Source organism: Pempheris klunzingeri, chromosome 14, assembly GCF_042242105.1.
Source record: "Pempheris klunzingeri isolate RE-2024b chromosome 14, fPemKlu1.hap1, whole genome shotgun sequence".
Lineage (NCBI taxonomy): Eukaryota > Metazoa > Chordata > Actinopteri > Acropomatiformes > Pempheridae > Pempheris > Pempheris klunzingeri.
In genome coordinates, this window is record NC_092025.1 from 1,935,493 (window position 1) to 1,951,529 (window position 16,037).

Sequence of the window (16,037 nt, forward strand, 5' to 3'; positions counted from 1 at the left end):
AGAAACAAGATGTCCGTGTGCGGCAGCAACGGATGGCTCCGGTAACTGTTGACCTTAAATGAGGTTATTAAGTAAATCCATCGTGCTTTTAAACACACGGAGGTGGAGGAGTTCAGTGAAAAGCAGCCGTGCTGGTGTTTGCTCTGCTTCCCTCTGTGCCCGCTCTGTCCGCTACATCACTCCAGGGCACTGCAAGGAAAGACGGCCCCGCCCGCCTGCTCAGCATCCCGGAGACACCAAACCGGAGAAGCCGAGGAGGAAAATAACAGTCAAGGCAGAGAGAGCATCGTAGGACTTCCGGCTTAGCCTGCAGCCTAAAAGTCCTACTGACGCTCATGTGAAATAGTGACATTTTAAACAGAACCAAACAAACACAGAACATCGAAAAGGATGTATTTTATTATATGCTGACAATGTTATTTCCGTCCCGTTTACACATCTGTGCTCATAAATACTCCACATGGGCTCCTGCTGCTGCTTTTATTCTGAAATTTAATTATTAGTTTCCGCTTTGAGGCCAATAAACACGGTGAACTTGACTTGAACGACCTTTTTATTTTTCTTTCTCATTTTTCCTTTTTTTCAGACACACTGTGGTACAGGAGGAGGGGGAGGGACGCAGCTTCTGTGTCCCGAATATGAACATTTTGATGTTTGTTTGATGTTTGATGAAACGAATTGAGAAAGATGTTGCTGTGGTCAGCAACAGGAAACAGTGCTGCTTAGTGTAACACAAGGATTATATTTCAAAGTGATAACCAAGGATAAAGACGTATAATTCCAAATGAATTAGAACATATTAAGTAGGATAATATTGCCAATCACAAGTGGACCTGATGTAGTTAATGATGAATATAAGTGTATTTTTCTATGAATGTGAATATGAGATCCCTCATATGAAACTCCCTTTGTGACAGAGACTATCCATTATTGGCAGACTGTGCCAGCAAATAGCAGAATACATGAATAATACCAACTCGTTACACAGCCCAAGGGCCTGTTTCACTCTGGACTGCTTCTAATTTCTGAGTCGTCACTGAGACAAGCACATTATCTAAACAGGGGCTTTATAATGAAGGCTGACAGCTCATTGTATACATTCATACATTATCATGAGTATCACTTTTACAGTATTTCATCTAACTCAATCAATCAGTCAATCTTTATTTATATAACTTTCTATAAAGCGCAGGTCATGACCAAACTCTTTCATTAAGAGACCCAGGAAAATTCTAAATTAAGGATATGTGTTAAAGACTGCATTTACTATGTTGGCTGTGTGCGCTGACTGACTGACTGCTGAAGATCAAAGAGTTAATGAGGTGATTAAGGTAGATAAGGCCTGAATAAATCAATCATTTATGAGGATGTCATCAAAGGGCAAAACAAAATGGAATGGCAGTCGTACGCGTTGGGCCTAACACAAGCTAATGAGGAAGACAAAGACAGAGCTAATGTAAGCTTCTACATTCCTCTGAGCGTCTGCTGCTGTCTTCACTTGTGACACAAGGCATGGACGGCCCCTCCACTGTCTCCTGCTATCTTTTCTTCTCTTCCTCAACACCTCTGATAACCTTTGGGATCGTCCCACACACACGGATTATGAGCTTGGTTATGTGGCTTTCAGAACTATAAGTGCACTTTGCTGTAAACTATGCTCAACAATAATTTCATGACTGACGATGATGGTATGTGGTAGATCCAATGTGTTGCACTTCTATAAAGGACCTCTATCACTGTCTGTATCAGCCTGAGATGCAGTTACACTGTGGCTCAACCAGATGGGGCTGCCTTTACAACATTACAGGGACAGTCCTGCTAACCACTGGCTGCCTTACATGCAGTTCAGGAAGTTAAAAAAAACAGTGACAGCAACATAAAGAAGGCCTCTGACATTCTGACTTATGGTTGTTCATTCCTGTTTGAGTGCTGTGCTGTGTGTGTGTAGCAGCTCCTTCTCTGCAGGGTCAAAAGTCAGATGTGGTAGATATGGACTGACAAATCAAACCTTATTGAGCTGCTGAGATAAGACTGTCAACAGGAGGTGATGGTGGAGAGGTGAGAAGGGCAGACTTTGGACCCACTTCACTCATTCTAATTCTTCCTCGCCACTGTCGCCACTGCAGCACCTCGCTTTGTCTCTCTTTTACCGTGGAAAACATGAAGATTGATTTTGCCCCCTTGGACATGCCCATGAGCAGGAGGCTGCAGACGGCCGCGGTGCTGCAGTGGGTCTACTCCTTCCTTGGCCTGGGTGAGTGTGCATGTGTCGCATGTATGTCCACTGGAAACGTGTGGAAATGATGGAGTATTAATGGGATGGTACGGTTCATGAAGGACAGATCTACAGTTATTCTTTGTTTCTTTACAGTAGGTGTTGAAACCTACTACCTAGTGTGAGTGAATCTGAAACACAGAGAACTGTTGTCGGAGCTAAACAGGACATTCTTTTCCTATATTACATCGTGATCTTGGAACTGTTCACACTCTGATCGTGTTACTAATAGTATCCTGGGATTGGTCAAGTTTCCATTTGTACTACTACTTTCAACCATTAATCATTACTTCTATATGTTTGCTTCTACCTCCCTGCTTGCCCAGTGACGTCTTTTCAAACTCTCAGTCGCAGCTGAGTTGGTGGAGGTGTGTCCCACGAGGTCAGCTTGTCATAGTTGGTAGTTTACGCATTATTATGGTAATAAACAGTAAAGATCAGCCTCACACCAGTGTGTCTTCAGATTTATTGAACCATTATTTAACCAGGAAAGGCCCATTAATGAGTACAGATGTATTTTACAATATAAGCAGCAACAATAATGAGTTTTGACGAACAACTTAAGACAGACAATGCAAGATATGGGACAAAATCAGTGAAAAATGGAATACTAGAATAATAGATGTGCATTTGTGCATTTTAGCTCTAATGCAAAAGCAGTACACATAAAACAGAACAATTTTAATTTTTGAACACACATACCTGGACATAACTGGACAATGATCATTTAAAGGTATACTGCAGGTGTGGAATTGTTTCTGAGTGGAAGTTTGGCAGCCGGACACTGAGGACTGGGAGAAAAACCAATGATACCGGAGCTAAGAATGAAAACTGTTGCATCATCGTGAAATTAATGAACTGTACTGACGTCAAGCGAACACAACCACCCCCCCGGCATGGCTCTCCTATTAGCAACCACCAAAACCACATATGATCCGCACCAGAGCTGAATGCTATTGAGGCAGATGCCAACCGAACATAAAGTAGCAAACTCCAGCCAGACACATGATCTTCAAGTCACCAGTCTTACAACGTGTTTGTGTTTGTCATGCAGTTCAGAATGGCTGGTTATATAATGCACATGTTTACAGTTTGTACGCTGCTGCTCACTACACGAAAACGTTCTCTCCTCAGCACCCACCTGCATCCTCCTGTTCTTTTACCTGCTGTTCACTCGCTTCTGGCTGATCAGCGTGCTGTACGCTGTCTGGTGGTTCATTGACTATGACACTCCAGCGCGTGGAGGACGCAGGCTGCCCTTCTTGTGTGGCCTCAAACTTTGGGAACACATGCGGGATTACTTCCCTGTCAAGGTGAGAGACAGCATACAGACAGATGTTGTATATGGCCTTCAGTTCAGTCACTGTGTATCCTGTCTATGCACATCCCCACCACTAAGCAGCCCTAAAGTCCATGGAAGGTGGGGTGGGATTTACCTCTGGAGGTCAGAGAATAGGACATCACAACATCTGCCAGTTCATTGTATCTAATCTTTGATCTGCAGCTACACACGAGCAGTTATCTCTGTCCTTGGCAGCACATGTCCCACTGATGGATGACGCCCCTGTGCTGCCTACGGTCATGTACAGTATATGTACAAATCCTACACTGAAGCTTTTTGTTGTCTGATTAAACAGTGATGCAGGCTGCGTCTATGTGCAGTGTGACTGAAATTCGCTATCAATACTAAACTAATGGGCTCTAAAATAGTACACTAAAGGATCGGGGTGTGGACATGATGCAGGACCAGATGCCGTTTCCATTTCAAAAACAAGCTAAACACGTTGCTGCTCACTTTGCTCTTCTCTACAGTTATGTGTTGGACTGTATTTTAGCCAAGAGCGGTGACTTCTTAGAGTTTCCTTGCAAAATTAGGTGGTGAGTCAACTCCAGGAAGTCATGACCACACATGACCTCCTGTAAAATCCACAACTTGTTGTTTTTCCACTTCGGTTTTTGTGTGGATAAAACAAACAAGATATAACATGTTCATTAAGAAGCTTCAGAGGTGCTGGTAGTGAAATTCATTGCGCTCATGTAACGTTTCCCCATTATCAGTTTCTCTAATCTTGTAGCAGAGCAGTGTCCTGGAGGTTTTTCACAGATTTACTCTGGCTGCTCACCACATGTACTGAAAACCATACATGTTTCAGTGTTCAGAGGCATTGAGTAGAAGTACAGAGGGCTGTTATTCCAACTGAAAATGGATTACCAGTTTGTTACAGCTATGTCTTTAAACCGTGAACACGCCGCCGCACTGAAAAAGACCCAATAAATGAGGTGAACATGAAATATCAAACAGTGATCCAGGGCACAGCAGACACAGGTATCTGATTATCAGCACCGCACAGGGTTCCTCAAAGCTAACTCACTTTATTCAATTGGATTGGAAATTAGTCTATAGCATCTATACTTCAGATAAGTTAGCAGTGGTTTCAATGTGACAACATGAACGTTTCACACTGCCTCTGATCCCACCAAGCACTGGCTGCTCAGCACAGGCCTCTCTCCTGCAGCCTGTTGTGTCCCCCTTGTGGGCATGCATGAGTGGTGTGCACACACGGCTAAAGGTGCTTTTATGATGTGTTTGACATCACAGTCAGCAGCAGAGTTTGATGTTGTTTGATGCCACTTTTTGAAACTGTGAAAAATAACTGGACAACATCCACCACATTACACGGGTCTAACATCTTGTCCTGGGGCAAGACTTACACTTTGGACTGTGACGATAAGACACAGTGCAACAACAAGTTCAAATGCCCTGCATACATTAAATTAATGGTAGCTGCTAACCATTTTTGTCTATTTATCCATACAAAATAGACACATATCTATCTGATATCTAATTTGTGATTGTTGATGTCCTCAACATATTGAAAATTGTGTGTGTAAATCACTTACAGGCTGAATTTTCACACACGCAGGACCCTTCGTTTCACCAGATATAAGGGAACAGGCGAACTGAGTTTACCATTTGCTTTTACATAGAAAAGGAGGTCAGAACAAGGGGGGAAATACATGAGCAATAAAATCAAAAATGGTATAATGATAAAAGCCTAGACAGGCTAAGCTAAGGCAGGTACAGCAGTGAGCATAACTAGAGCAGCACCATATAATAATAAAAGACAGGACAAGACCGGTACAGAAGTAATCAATCAATCCATCTATCAATCTTTATTTATATAGTGCCAATTCACAACAGCGTTATCTCAAGACACTTTCCATAAAGAGCTTTAATATCTTTAATTAGAGAGAGACCCAATGATTCAGGAATTCAACATTAAGGATTCAAGAATCCTCACATGAGCAGCATCAGATATTAGATTAGGACACAGTGGAGGAAGAACTCCCCTTTAACAGGAAGAAACCTGGAACAGACCCAGGATCAATGTGGGGGGGGGGTTCTGTCAGGGTCCGTGTTGGGTGGAGGTTGGACAGAGAGAGAGAGAGAGAGAGAGACACAGAGAGAGAGAGAGAGACAACACAAACAGCAACCAACATACTAACGTTGCACTGACAATAGGAGTGTGACTAATAAATTAGCAATATGGTGATAATAATACTACAATAACAGTAACTATATACTTGAGTTAAGTTAAAAAATAATTATATGGTTTTAAATAATAATAAAACAATAAAAAGTACTTTGTTAAAATGATTAAAGAGATGGAGGAGGCATAGGAATGACTGACTAGAAGAAATGGGTACAAGAGAAAAATCAACACCTCTCTGACCCAGTTTGTTTCAGTAAGACCGACGAGTTCTAAGCTTCTTGTTGAGCTTCAGTACTGAATTCTGTTAGATGGGTTCATGATATTCTGCCCACAGTCGTGGCAAACAGCATTATATATATCTTCTTTATAGTTGAGTGGATACATTTTGAGAAAATATACAGGGGATGGCAATGAAACTAAGGTCCTCTGTTGGACCTGAGCACTTTATGTGGTTTAAATAATGAATAAATAAGAGGCACTGATCAGGGTGTGTATTTTATTGCAGCTAATGTGAGAGTTATTGGAGCTGGTTGTCGTGTCAGTGTCTGCTGAGAGATCTTGTGTGCAGCCAGTTGAATATTGTTTCTACTTTTTGTTCCCTGTAAAGATAGACGAAAGTTATTTCCAAGAGCAAAGACAATCTCACGTATTAAGTTCAAAGTGAATCATTTGCAGTACCATCTGACTTTATGCCACATTAAGTCTGAAACAAAGAGTCAATGTAAGGGTAAAGAGAAGCGTTGTCCTGCAGAGAGCCCAATTAGTTTCATTGGTGTGTCTTTTCCCACCGTCTCTAATGACACATCGTCACTAAAAACTCACCAGCTGACGTGAGCTTGCTTGGTTTCTAAGGAGACACGACACAGGCAGGGTGATGATGCAGATTCATCAGTAACTAAAGGATTAAAGGATTAACGAGACTCTACAGTCCTCTAAATGAAGAATCTTACTGATATGAAAAGACAGTTCAGACATGTTGAAGTTGCCTTTGGGTCTGGATCTACAGAAACATACACACTGAGGTTACTTTGGAGAACAACTGAATCCATTCAGAGGGTACTGCCTTTACGTCATGCATACATAATATAGGCCTTTACATTTCAAGTGAGTCGGACTCATGACCACTGAATCATGTATAAATGTTGATGTTGTGCTACCTACCTTTATTACCGCAATCAACAATGTGCTTGGACATATTTGGAAAAACACTTTTTTACATTTTAGAGAAGGGTCAGAGGAGAAAGTGGGAGTTGAACCCTCGGTCTCCAGGCAACAGCTGTAACTGCTGCATTATGTCACAAAATATGAGTAATGAGTAGAGTATAAATAGACAATTAAACTGAACACAAAACACTCAACATTTTGAGGTCGTTGCTGAGTTGGACAACATTTAGATGGTCAGTTGTAACACAGCGTTACAATTAACCCCAACTATACCACCCACGACACAAGCTACGCTGCTGGCCAAAAACAATGAAGCATAAGTTTGACAAAGATATCAAATATTAGACAACAGAAGGGTCGTCTAAACCCGACAGACTTAAATTCATTGGCATTAAATGGTAAGGTTGTACAGCAGATGGAAAAATTACTTTCATAATTCAAAAATGACTTTTAGCAGAAAAACCTTGACAAGTATGAGGCAGCAGTTTGTCCTTTGGGAAGTTTCTGATTGGGGCAATTGGAGATGTCACAATAGCTCCTTGTTACCATGGCTGCCACTGTAGGACAGTTTTTTTCAGGGTCAACTAAATTCTTTAATGCAGGTTACCAAATCTGTAAAACTGAATGAAATTAGTTGTAGCAGTGAAAAAAACTTTTAAAATGGCAGACAATTGGTTTAGGTAGAAATATTAAAAAAAAGTTTAGTGGTTCAAGGAAGCATTGTGAAAATTAAAAAAAAAATCCCAAACTACAGTAGAAGATCCTTTAAAAAAGCCTGGATCTATCATCTGGATCCAGATCCACACCAAAACTAGTTACTTGGTCATTGGGCTTTAGGCTTTATTTACTAAAACTAAAGACCTTGGCAGGCATAGCTGCCAACACAGATTATGTCGTGGTGAGAAGCTTGCAGGAGGACTGTGTTTGGTCACTAGTGGACTCTTCTCTAGTTTATAAACGGCTACCGTCCTCATTAGAGGAACTGGAGCCAATGATTAACTCTGTGAGGCCCCCGGCAGCAGCACCCATATACAAACAGAGTGGCACCAAACAACACACCAGCTTTGTGAAGGTCCAGTATCAGGACCTACTCCTACATTCTACAACTGATTGGGTACCACACCATTTTTAACCAAAGCGAAAGGTACTGAGTGTGAATGTTGCCCCGGGGGCAGCTGGGCCCTGACATACTAGTCTCACACACACAAGCAAACAGTGAGCAGAACACATTTGTTTTTCTACAAGAGGTTCGCCATATGTTGAAAAACAAACTACGGCGCATGACAGTGACCTCTTGTGCCTCTCGCTATCTCGTCCCTCCCTGCTCTGGGCTGGTGGAGGCACCAAACACCGCTATACTTTATCTAGTCTTATCTAGTCTACAGTCGATGATCGAGAATTATTAATTCTGACACTGACGCTGAAATATAGCCGCACCTCCGAGGATTAAATGCCCAAATGGCTCGTCTAACACTGGAATGTCTTCACCAACCAATCAGAAAAACACTAAATGTAAACATGGAAGCATGTTTTTGGCATCTGTGCTCGTTAACAAACAAATGGCATCAGATACTGGCCCCGGGTGTTTGTCAGTCAACAGAGAAGGGGGGGGGGGGTGAGGCCCACTGGTTGATTTGCAACAGTTAATTGTGCAAACAGACAAAGGAGTCAAAATCATTTTGATGAAAGTATGGAAACATTAGTCTGTTAGCACAAGTCAATGCAACAAATCAGTGAGTGTTTTCTGGTTTTACCATATGTTTTTATGTAAAACCGGAATCTGAAAAGTAACCACCAACTATAGCGTGACAAGGTGTAGGAAGTGAAGTGGATCCTTCAGCAGGACTGGATGTGTTGGGGCGGTTTGCAGAGGCCACAGACACACAGGATGTGGGAGGGTTCAGAGGGCAAAGACAGGGTTCAAACTGGGATATCGAGACACATGTTTGAGTTGCAGCCAGCTGGGCCACCACGATGCAGCACCTTCACCTCTTTTAGGAGGGATCAGATGATTTCAATTGAAACATAACATTAACCTACATGATTCTGGATCCATATTTGGATCCATAAATGGACATTGATGCTTTATTTTCTCCCCCCAGCTTGTGAAGACGGCTGACCTGGACCCCAGGCACAACTACGTGCTGGGCTTCCATCCCCATGGCGTGCTGGTGGCGGGAGCCTTCACTAACTTCTGCACCTATGCCACGGGCTTCAGACAGCTGTTTCCTGGCCTCACCAGCTACCTGCTCATGTTGCCCCTTTGGTTCAGAGCCCCCTTCTTCAGAGACTACATCATGTGTGCAGGTGTGGGACACAGACGTTTGAATCATTCTCAGTCAGTCTGCCCGTTCAACTGCATCTTTAAGTCAACTGAGTACACAGACTGAGTAAAGACTTCATATTTATTTATGATAGCATCAGTATACTGTGTGTTACAGGTTCTAATGTATTATTTGACTTATTTGGATCATTGCACAGTATTTTGCTCACTTCATATTTTCTGTTGCAACATTGTAGGTCTGATTCCTTCAGACAAAGACAGTGCCGTCTATCCGCTCAGCCACAGGGGTAGCGGTAACGCTGTTGTAATAGCTGTCGGGGGGGCCCCTGAGGCTCTTGATGCCCATCCTGGGACCTACAATGTACTTTTGGCCAACAAGAAAGGCTTCATCAAAATGGCAATGGAGCATGGGTAAGAGCAAACAACCCTGGGGGACATGAGGACATTTCCTGTTAAATACAGCTAATTCTCCGAGGTTTTATGGCTTATTGAAAGGATTGTGCTAATCTATTCATTTTAGGTTTCTCGTGGCTTGAGTGTGTCCTCTTGAAACAGAGGCTCATTCAAGATCCTCACATGGAATTTCCTGGGAAAGCACATAGGCTGTTATGAGATCAGTTTAGAATGAAAAAGATGATGTAAATCAACCTTTTCATTAAAAGTGTTTGCTTTTTTTTTTAGTGCTCATCTGGTGCCGGTCTTCTCCTTTGGAGAGAATGAAGTGTTTGATCAAGTGGAAAACCAAAGAGGGACGTGGCTTCGATGGATGCAGGAGAAGCTGCAAAGAATCATGGGCATCTCCCTGCCTCTCTTTCATGCACGTGGCATTTTCCAGTACTCCTTTGGTCTCATGCCCTACAGAAGACCCATCAACACAGTTGGTGAGTGTACAGCTTTAATGTCACTCTCAGGGAAGTACAGTCCATGCAGCAGGTTACAGTCTTGCTGTATATTTAAACTTTGTCTGACAGGCAAGAACCTGGGCTACATTATGTGCACTTGTGTATTTCCCAACCAGCTGTAGATTTTGGCAGAAGCATCTAATGCCACTGAGTTGGCAAAGAGAGATTCAGTAAACGTGAGTTACATCAGTCAGATAAAATAAAGAGCAGGACAGAGATGTGGCACAGTCTGCTGCAGCCACACTTAGCGACAGTCACTGACTCACACCACAGCCCTCCAGAACTGGTTGGCTTGCAGCCATAATGCCATCATGTTTTAGATAAACAGGCCTGCAGCCACATCAAACAGACCATATTGCAAATCATAAAGTACACTCTGAGAATGTTGTCCTTCACCTTGTCACCTCTCTGCAGTTGGGCGGCCAATTAGGGTGGAGAGGAATGAGAAGCCAACGGCCAAGGAACTCGATGCCCTCCACCAGCTCTACATGGACGAGCTCAGCGATCTGTTTGAGGAGCACAAAGGCAACTATGGAGTGGATGAGGACATGCACCTGAACTTTGTCTAAAGGGGACTGATGATGGAAAGGATTTGGAGGCCTATTTATTTGTAAAGCTCTGGTGCTGCAGGCTCAGATAATTGTGCCTTTAATTGGCTCTGTAAGTCTGACTCTGCTCTCAACTGGCCTGTTAATTAAAATCAAATAATTTATTCACACTGTCCAGGCTGTGTGGGAAACTAATGACACAAGCCAAGTTTTCCTCACTTAATCTCCCAGTTGTGGCATCTTTCTGTGGTTTTGAATTTTGTGCAAGACCTGACACTTTCTCAAACAGAGTCATGGGCTGTATTTGGATTGCATCACTTGGAAGTACTGTCATAAAACACCATTAATTTCATGATTTGGTATCTTTCCAAAAACTATGGTCAATAAAAATCTTCTTCACATCACTCACATTTTGTTTCTTTTGTTTCTATGATGTGCTTACGAGATTTTTTTCACATCTCAAGTACTATACTTACATTCTGAGGCACATGAACAGTACTGTGCAGAAGTTTTAGGCAGGTGTGAAGACATGCTGTAAAGAATGCTTTCAAAAATATAAATTATTGATTTACAAAGTGCAAAGTGAGAGAACAGAAGAAAAATCTAAATCAAATCAGTATTTGGTGTGACCACCCTTTACCTTCTAAAGAGCACCAGTTCTTCTAGGTGCACTTGGTGGAGGTTCCTTACAAGTTTGGAGCTGCATTTCTGCAGATGGAGTTGGGATTAGGTCAGAGTTAATGATGTCCTCAATGCTGAGAAATACAGGCAGATACTAATCCATCATCAGTACCATCAGGGAGGCGTCTGATTGGCCCCACATGTATTCTGCAGCATGACAACGACCCCAAACATACAGCCAATGTTGTTAGGAAGAAGAACAAGGAGTCCTGGAAGTGATGGTGTGGCCCCCACAGAGCCCTGAGCTCAACATCATCCAGTCTGTCTGGGACTGAATGAAGACACAGAAGGATCTGAGGCAGCCGACATCCACAGAAGATCTGAGGTTAGTTCTCCAAGAGGTTTGGAACAACCGACCTGCCGAGTTCCTTCAAAAACTGTGTGCAAGTGTACCTGGAAGAACTGATGCTGTTTTGAAGGCAAAGGGAGGTCAGATTTTTCAGGTTAGATTTTTCTTTTTCTTCTGTTTGCTCATTTTGCATTCTGTGAATTGATATAAATAAACAGTGTTCTTACTGTCATTTCTTCACACCTGCCCAAAATGTTTGCACTGTACCGTACTTTGCTCAAATTGTCCCATTTTCTTCTACTTTATACTTCTACTCCACTACATTTCAGAGGGAAGTATGTACTTTTACTCCACTCCACACAAATTTGTATACCAGAACTTTGTTATTTTTTCTTTTCCCCTCCATAAATCATTTAACAACCCTCAGATTTATCTTGTGGCCCTTTGGAGGGCACACGTACCCATAGGTTGGAAACCACTGGAATAAACTACCTGACTGTATATAAGGTTTTTAAAACTAATTCCAAATGCTATTCATAATCTATATATGCTATATATATATGCTATGGATCAGTCACAGAAGAGGTACTTCACTGAGTACATTTTGTTGATGATATTTATCATGTACCTTTATTTCTGTAGGGTTTTGAGTGCAGGACCTCTAATTTAACGTACTGGCACTTTAAGTAAAGTAAAGTAAATCATGTGCAGGAGTGGTATCGATCTTCTCTTTCAACTCTTGGTAAGAAAGCCAATAAACTTCTCTCCAAAATGTTAAGGTATGCCTTTGATATCTGCCTTGCAATTTATGACAAGATCTCAAGCCTTTTTAAACATGGAATCAACATCCAATAATTTATTAATGAGTTTACATTGTCAAAGTTGTTTTGATTACCGACTAAAAAGTCCATTCTCATCAAACTTGATATGAAATGAGTGTGTTTGACATGGACTAAACCAGGGTAATAGATCATATGTAGATCAAAGACTTTCAAAAAATATGAATACATGTCCCATTTATTGTTTTATTAGTTCTAAGTCCCACATTAAAAGTTGAGTGTCTGGTTTTGGGGCACGCTCCAAATGATAAGACTGTCTGTGAACTTTGGCAGACACTTTTTATATGAGATGGCAGAGTCCTGATATTTCCAAATGAAATGACAGTCAGATTGGACAATGCCCGATCCTTTCAACACAGTCTGGACCAGATTTGTGTGTGTGTGTGTGTGTGTGTGTGTGTGTGTGTTAGGCTGAATAAAATGCTGACTAAAAGAAAAACTTACAGGAGTACTGTGATGCAAAAGGGACAAACATATTTTAAGTTGACAAAGAGTAAATGTGACTCTGAACCAGCTGAAACCAGTCACCAGTAAACCAGTGATAAGTGTGTGTGTACAATATATTCATATACTCAATACTGACATTTTGTCTGCATCAGTCTTCATGTTTCGTATCCTGCAGAGCTGCAATCACAACACGATAATAAGACTGGACAACAAAGCTTTGTGATAGTAAGGGCATTATTGTGATGGGAGTGTCCCATGGAGGTCTTCTGTGTGGACAACGCTGCTGCACAGGTGATAATTGTGAGGTCAGGGTGACAATATTATTGACTTATTTTTGAAGACAATGGTCAAAGTACAAAAGAATCATGGCCCTGTGTTCACCCAGCCATTTGGGTCATATGTTATCTTGGCTTTTTTTAAAAGACAACAAAACATAGATGGATTTCCGGTCCCCCGGGTCGTTACAAACATACACGACAACAGCGGTGTAATATATATATATTATTATCATTCATATATATAATATTTTTTGATGCATCACAGAGTTTAAACAAATGAAATGTTATATAAGTGCACCTGCTTATTGAGTCCTTCAGTAAAACAAATGCAGAAGGGAAGTGTGCACGATAACAAAGTCATATCTGCCATGATTTGGTATCTGCTGTACAGATACAGTAGATTGTACACATCGTGGATTATATAAGAAGGTGGAGCAACATGAATAAACACACAATGTACACAATAAATTAAAACATGGCATGATTGCTGAAAAGAAAATTAAAAATCTAGACTTGGACACTTGAACTCATCCCGTCATGACAGAACTGGACTATAAAGAACAATAAATGCCAAAATAACCATCGGAACCAGAAAAAACTAGCCAGAAACACAGAGGCTCTTAGAGATGGCCTGCTGAGATTGCTATGCAAAATTGCCCAATTATATCACCGATGTCCCAAATTGTTAGATGTTGACATTTCTCAACATCAGCCTCATGTCAAGGACTGTATGACTGATTTCATCCAGAAACAGTTATGATCCTTGGGCCTGGTCCCATTTCATTTGCGCTATCAGTTCAACATTTTGGGTGAATGGCATCAAATACAAAGTTCAAAAGATTTTCCCAGTTGAGACAGGCTATAATATTTAATTTGATAAAGTGATTTGGTGCGAGGCCACGGGCTCGCCATCACGTGAACACACAAACTTGGATCCGACTGTGTATTTCTTCTTTTAGTTTTAGGTGTGGTGAGAAGTCACAGTTCTACTGGGTCCTTTTTGAGTCAGCAGGACTTCTGTTTCTGTAGATTTACACTTGACTTAAGATTCTTAGAGGTCAAGTTGATAATTATCAAAGCTGAATTAATCATAACCAGCGGAAGAGAATATCTAAGCACATTTACTCAAGTACTGTAATTAAGTACAGTTTTTAGGTACTTATACTTCACCATTTTCTTCTACTTTCAGCTTCTACTTCATTACATTTCAGAAGGAAGCGTCTTTTTACTCCACTACATTTATTTTGACAGCTAGATACTTTTCAAATTAAGATTCAACATTAAAAACATATGATAAGATTAAAAACACAAAGCAGAGCTGAAGATTAAACTGGTAGTTCCTGACCATTCTGGCTGGTGGTTCCACCAAAGACACGTTTCCCCTTTAAGCCTCTCATATCGTTTCATTTATAACTAAACAAAATGTTTCACAACACAAAGATTAGAAATTAGACAAAAAAACAAAAATTTCAAATACCAAATTTCTGCTTTCTTCACCTTAGGACCCCTCAGATTTCTCTCGTGACCCTTTGGAAGGGCCCTCGGTTGGGAACCACTTGGTTAAAGTACCTGACTGTAAATAAAGGAAGCAAGAGCGGCTCCATCTTGACCAGCTCAATCAGTAAAATGCTTCTTATGCATTGATAAAAGCCCATGAAGACACTGTACTCTAGTCCTGTGTCCAGCGTCAGCAGGTCCTGGCTCAGTGAGTGTCACAGGGAGGCGACTGGCACATTCAGTATCATTGCAACATCTCTCAAATGTTACATGAGGGAAATGCTGACTGTTTAGGAAGAAATAAAGAAGAAAGAAGAAATTATTTTTTGTGTCAATCAAATAGCGTTGCTCTGACATACAGCAGTCATCCCGACACAGAGGAGAACGATATTTGTTGCATTGGCAGTGAAATAAGGCTTCATGAGGCCATCGGATGGGCAGCTGTAACTTGTATTGTGTAAGGCTGCGAATGCTGCTATCTGTTCATTATGTAAGAGTTAAACATATTATAAATTGAGTGCTAAATAAATTCTTCCATATAGAAATTAATAGGAATGTTGAAGCTGAAACTGAAAACAGTATAACCTTTATGGTGAATATGTGAATTCAATGTCAAAGCACAGTATTACATAAAGCCTGAAATTATATTTGGGTGTTACCTGACTATTGAAAACAAACTACAGGTAAAGAGCATGTAAGAATTCAATTGAATAGAATGAGAACAAAACTTAGAAATAACAAAAATGTCTATTCTTTTATACACTAGATCAACTATGTGACACATAACATCATGATAAAATGAAGTGTCAGTCAGTGTCTATCCTCATGGGTAAATACAGATAAAGCAGCCAGTGGAATGGAAGCCTGTATTTTAAAATGAATACAAACTCTAAACACTAGCTTTACACTTGTTAGGCTGCATTGATTATATTGTGTTTTCATTTTCAAACTAGACTTGTAAGCATGTAAATATTGTCTGCTGTACAGAGGTGTATGACTGTTGACTGTTGACTATGACAGCTTTTCCATTTTCATTTTAATATGGTCAGAGAATTTTTATTCAAATGACACATCAGGCTACACCTAAGGAGAATTATACTACTCCTCTGGATTTACATTTTCAGGTTTACATGGGAATTTGAACATAGACCTCTACAGGCTTCCATAGAGTGGGACCCGTTCAGCACTCTGCATGTTAATCATCAGATCATGAAAAAAACATTCAGGGATCTAACAGGGTGAAGAGCAGACAACGTGACTGTAGAAATGTGCCATTTGATTTGAAAAGCCAAAGATTCAGGCTTTCACCTGCTGGGGGGGGGTGAAGCAGGATTAATGG

General features: G+C 41.1%; 1 protein-coding gene across 1 annotated transcript; it reads left to right on the forward strand.

Annotated features, from left to right (window-relative positions):
* Positions 1-2,107: 2,107 nt before the first annotated feature.
* On the forward strand, positions 2,108-10,907 carry mogat2 (monoacylglycerol O-acyltransferase 2). The gene is made up of 6 exons (XM_070843761.1): positions 2,108-2,254; positions 3,410-3,588; positions 9,036-9,240; positions 9,454-9,628; positions 9,899-10,098; positions 10,534-10,907. Exons 1-6 carry the CDS (start codon positions 2,161-2,163, stop codon positions 10,686-10,688), a joined length of 1,008 nt encoding a protein of 335 aa, XP_070699862.1. The 5' UTR covers positions 2,108-2,160; the 3' UTR covers positions 10,689-10,907.
* Positions 10,908-16,037: the final 5,130 nt, after the last annotated feature.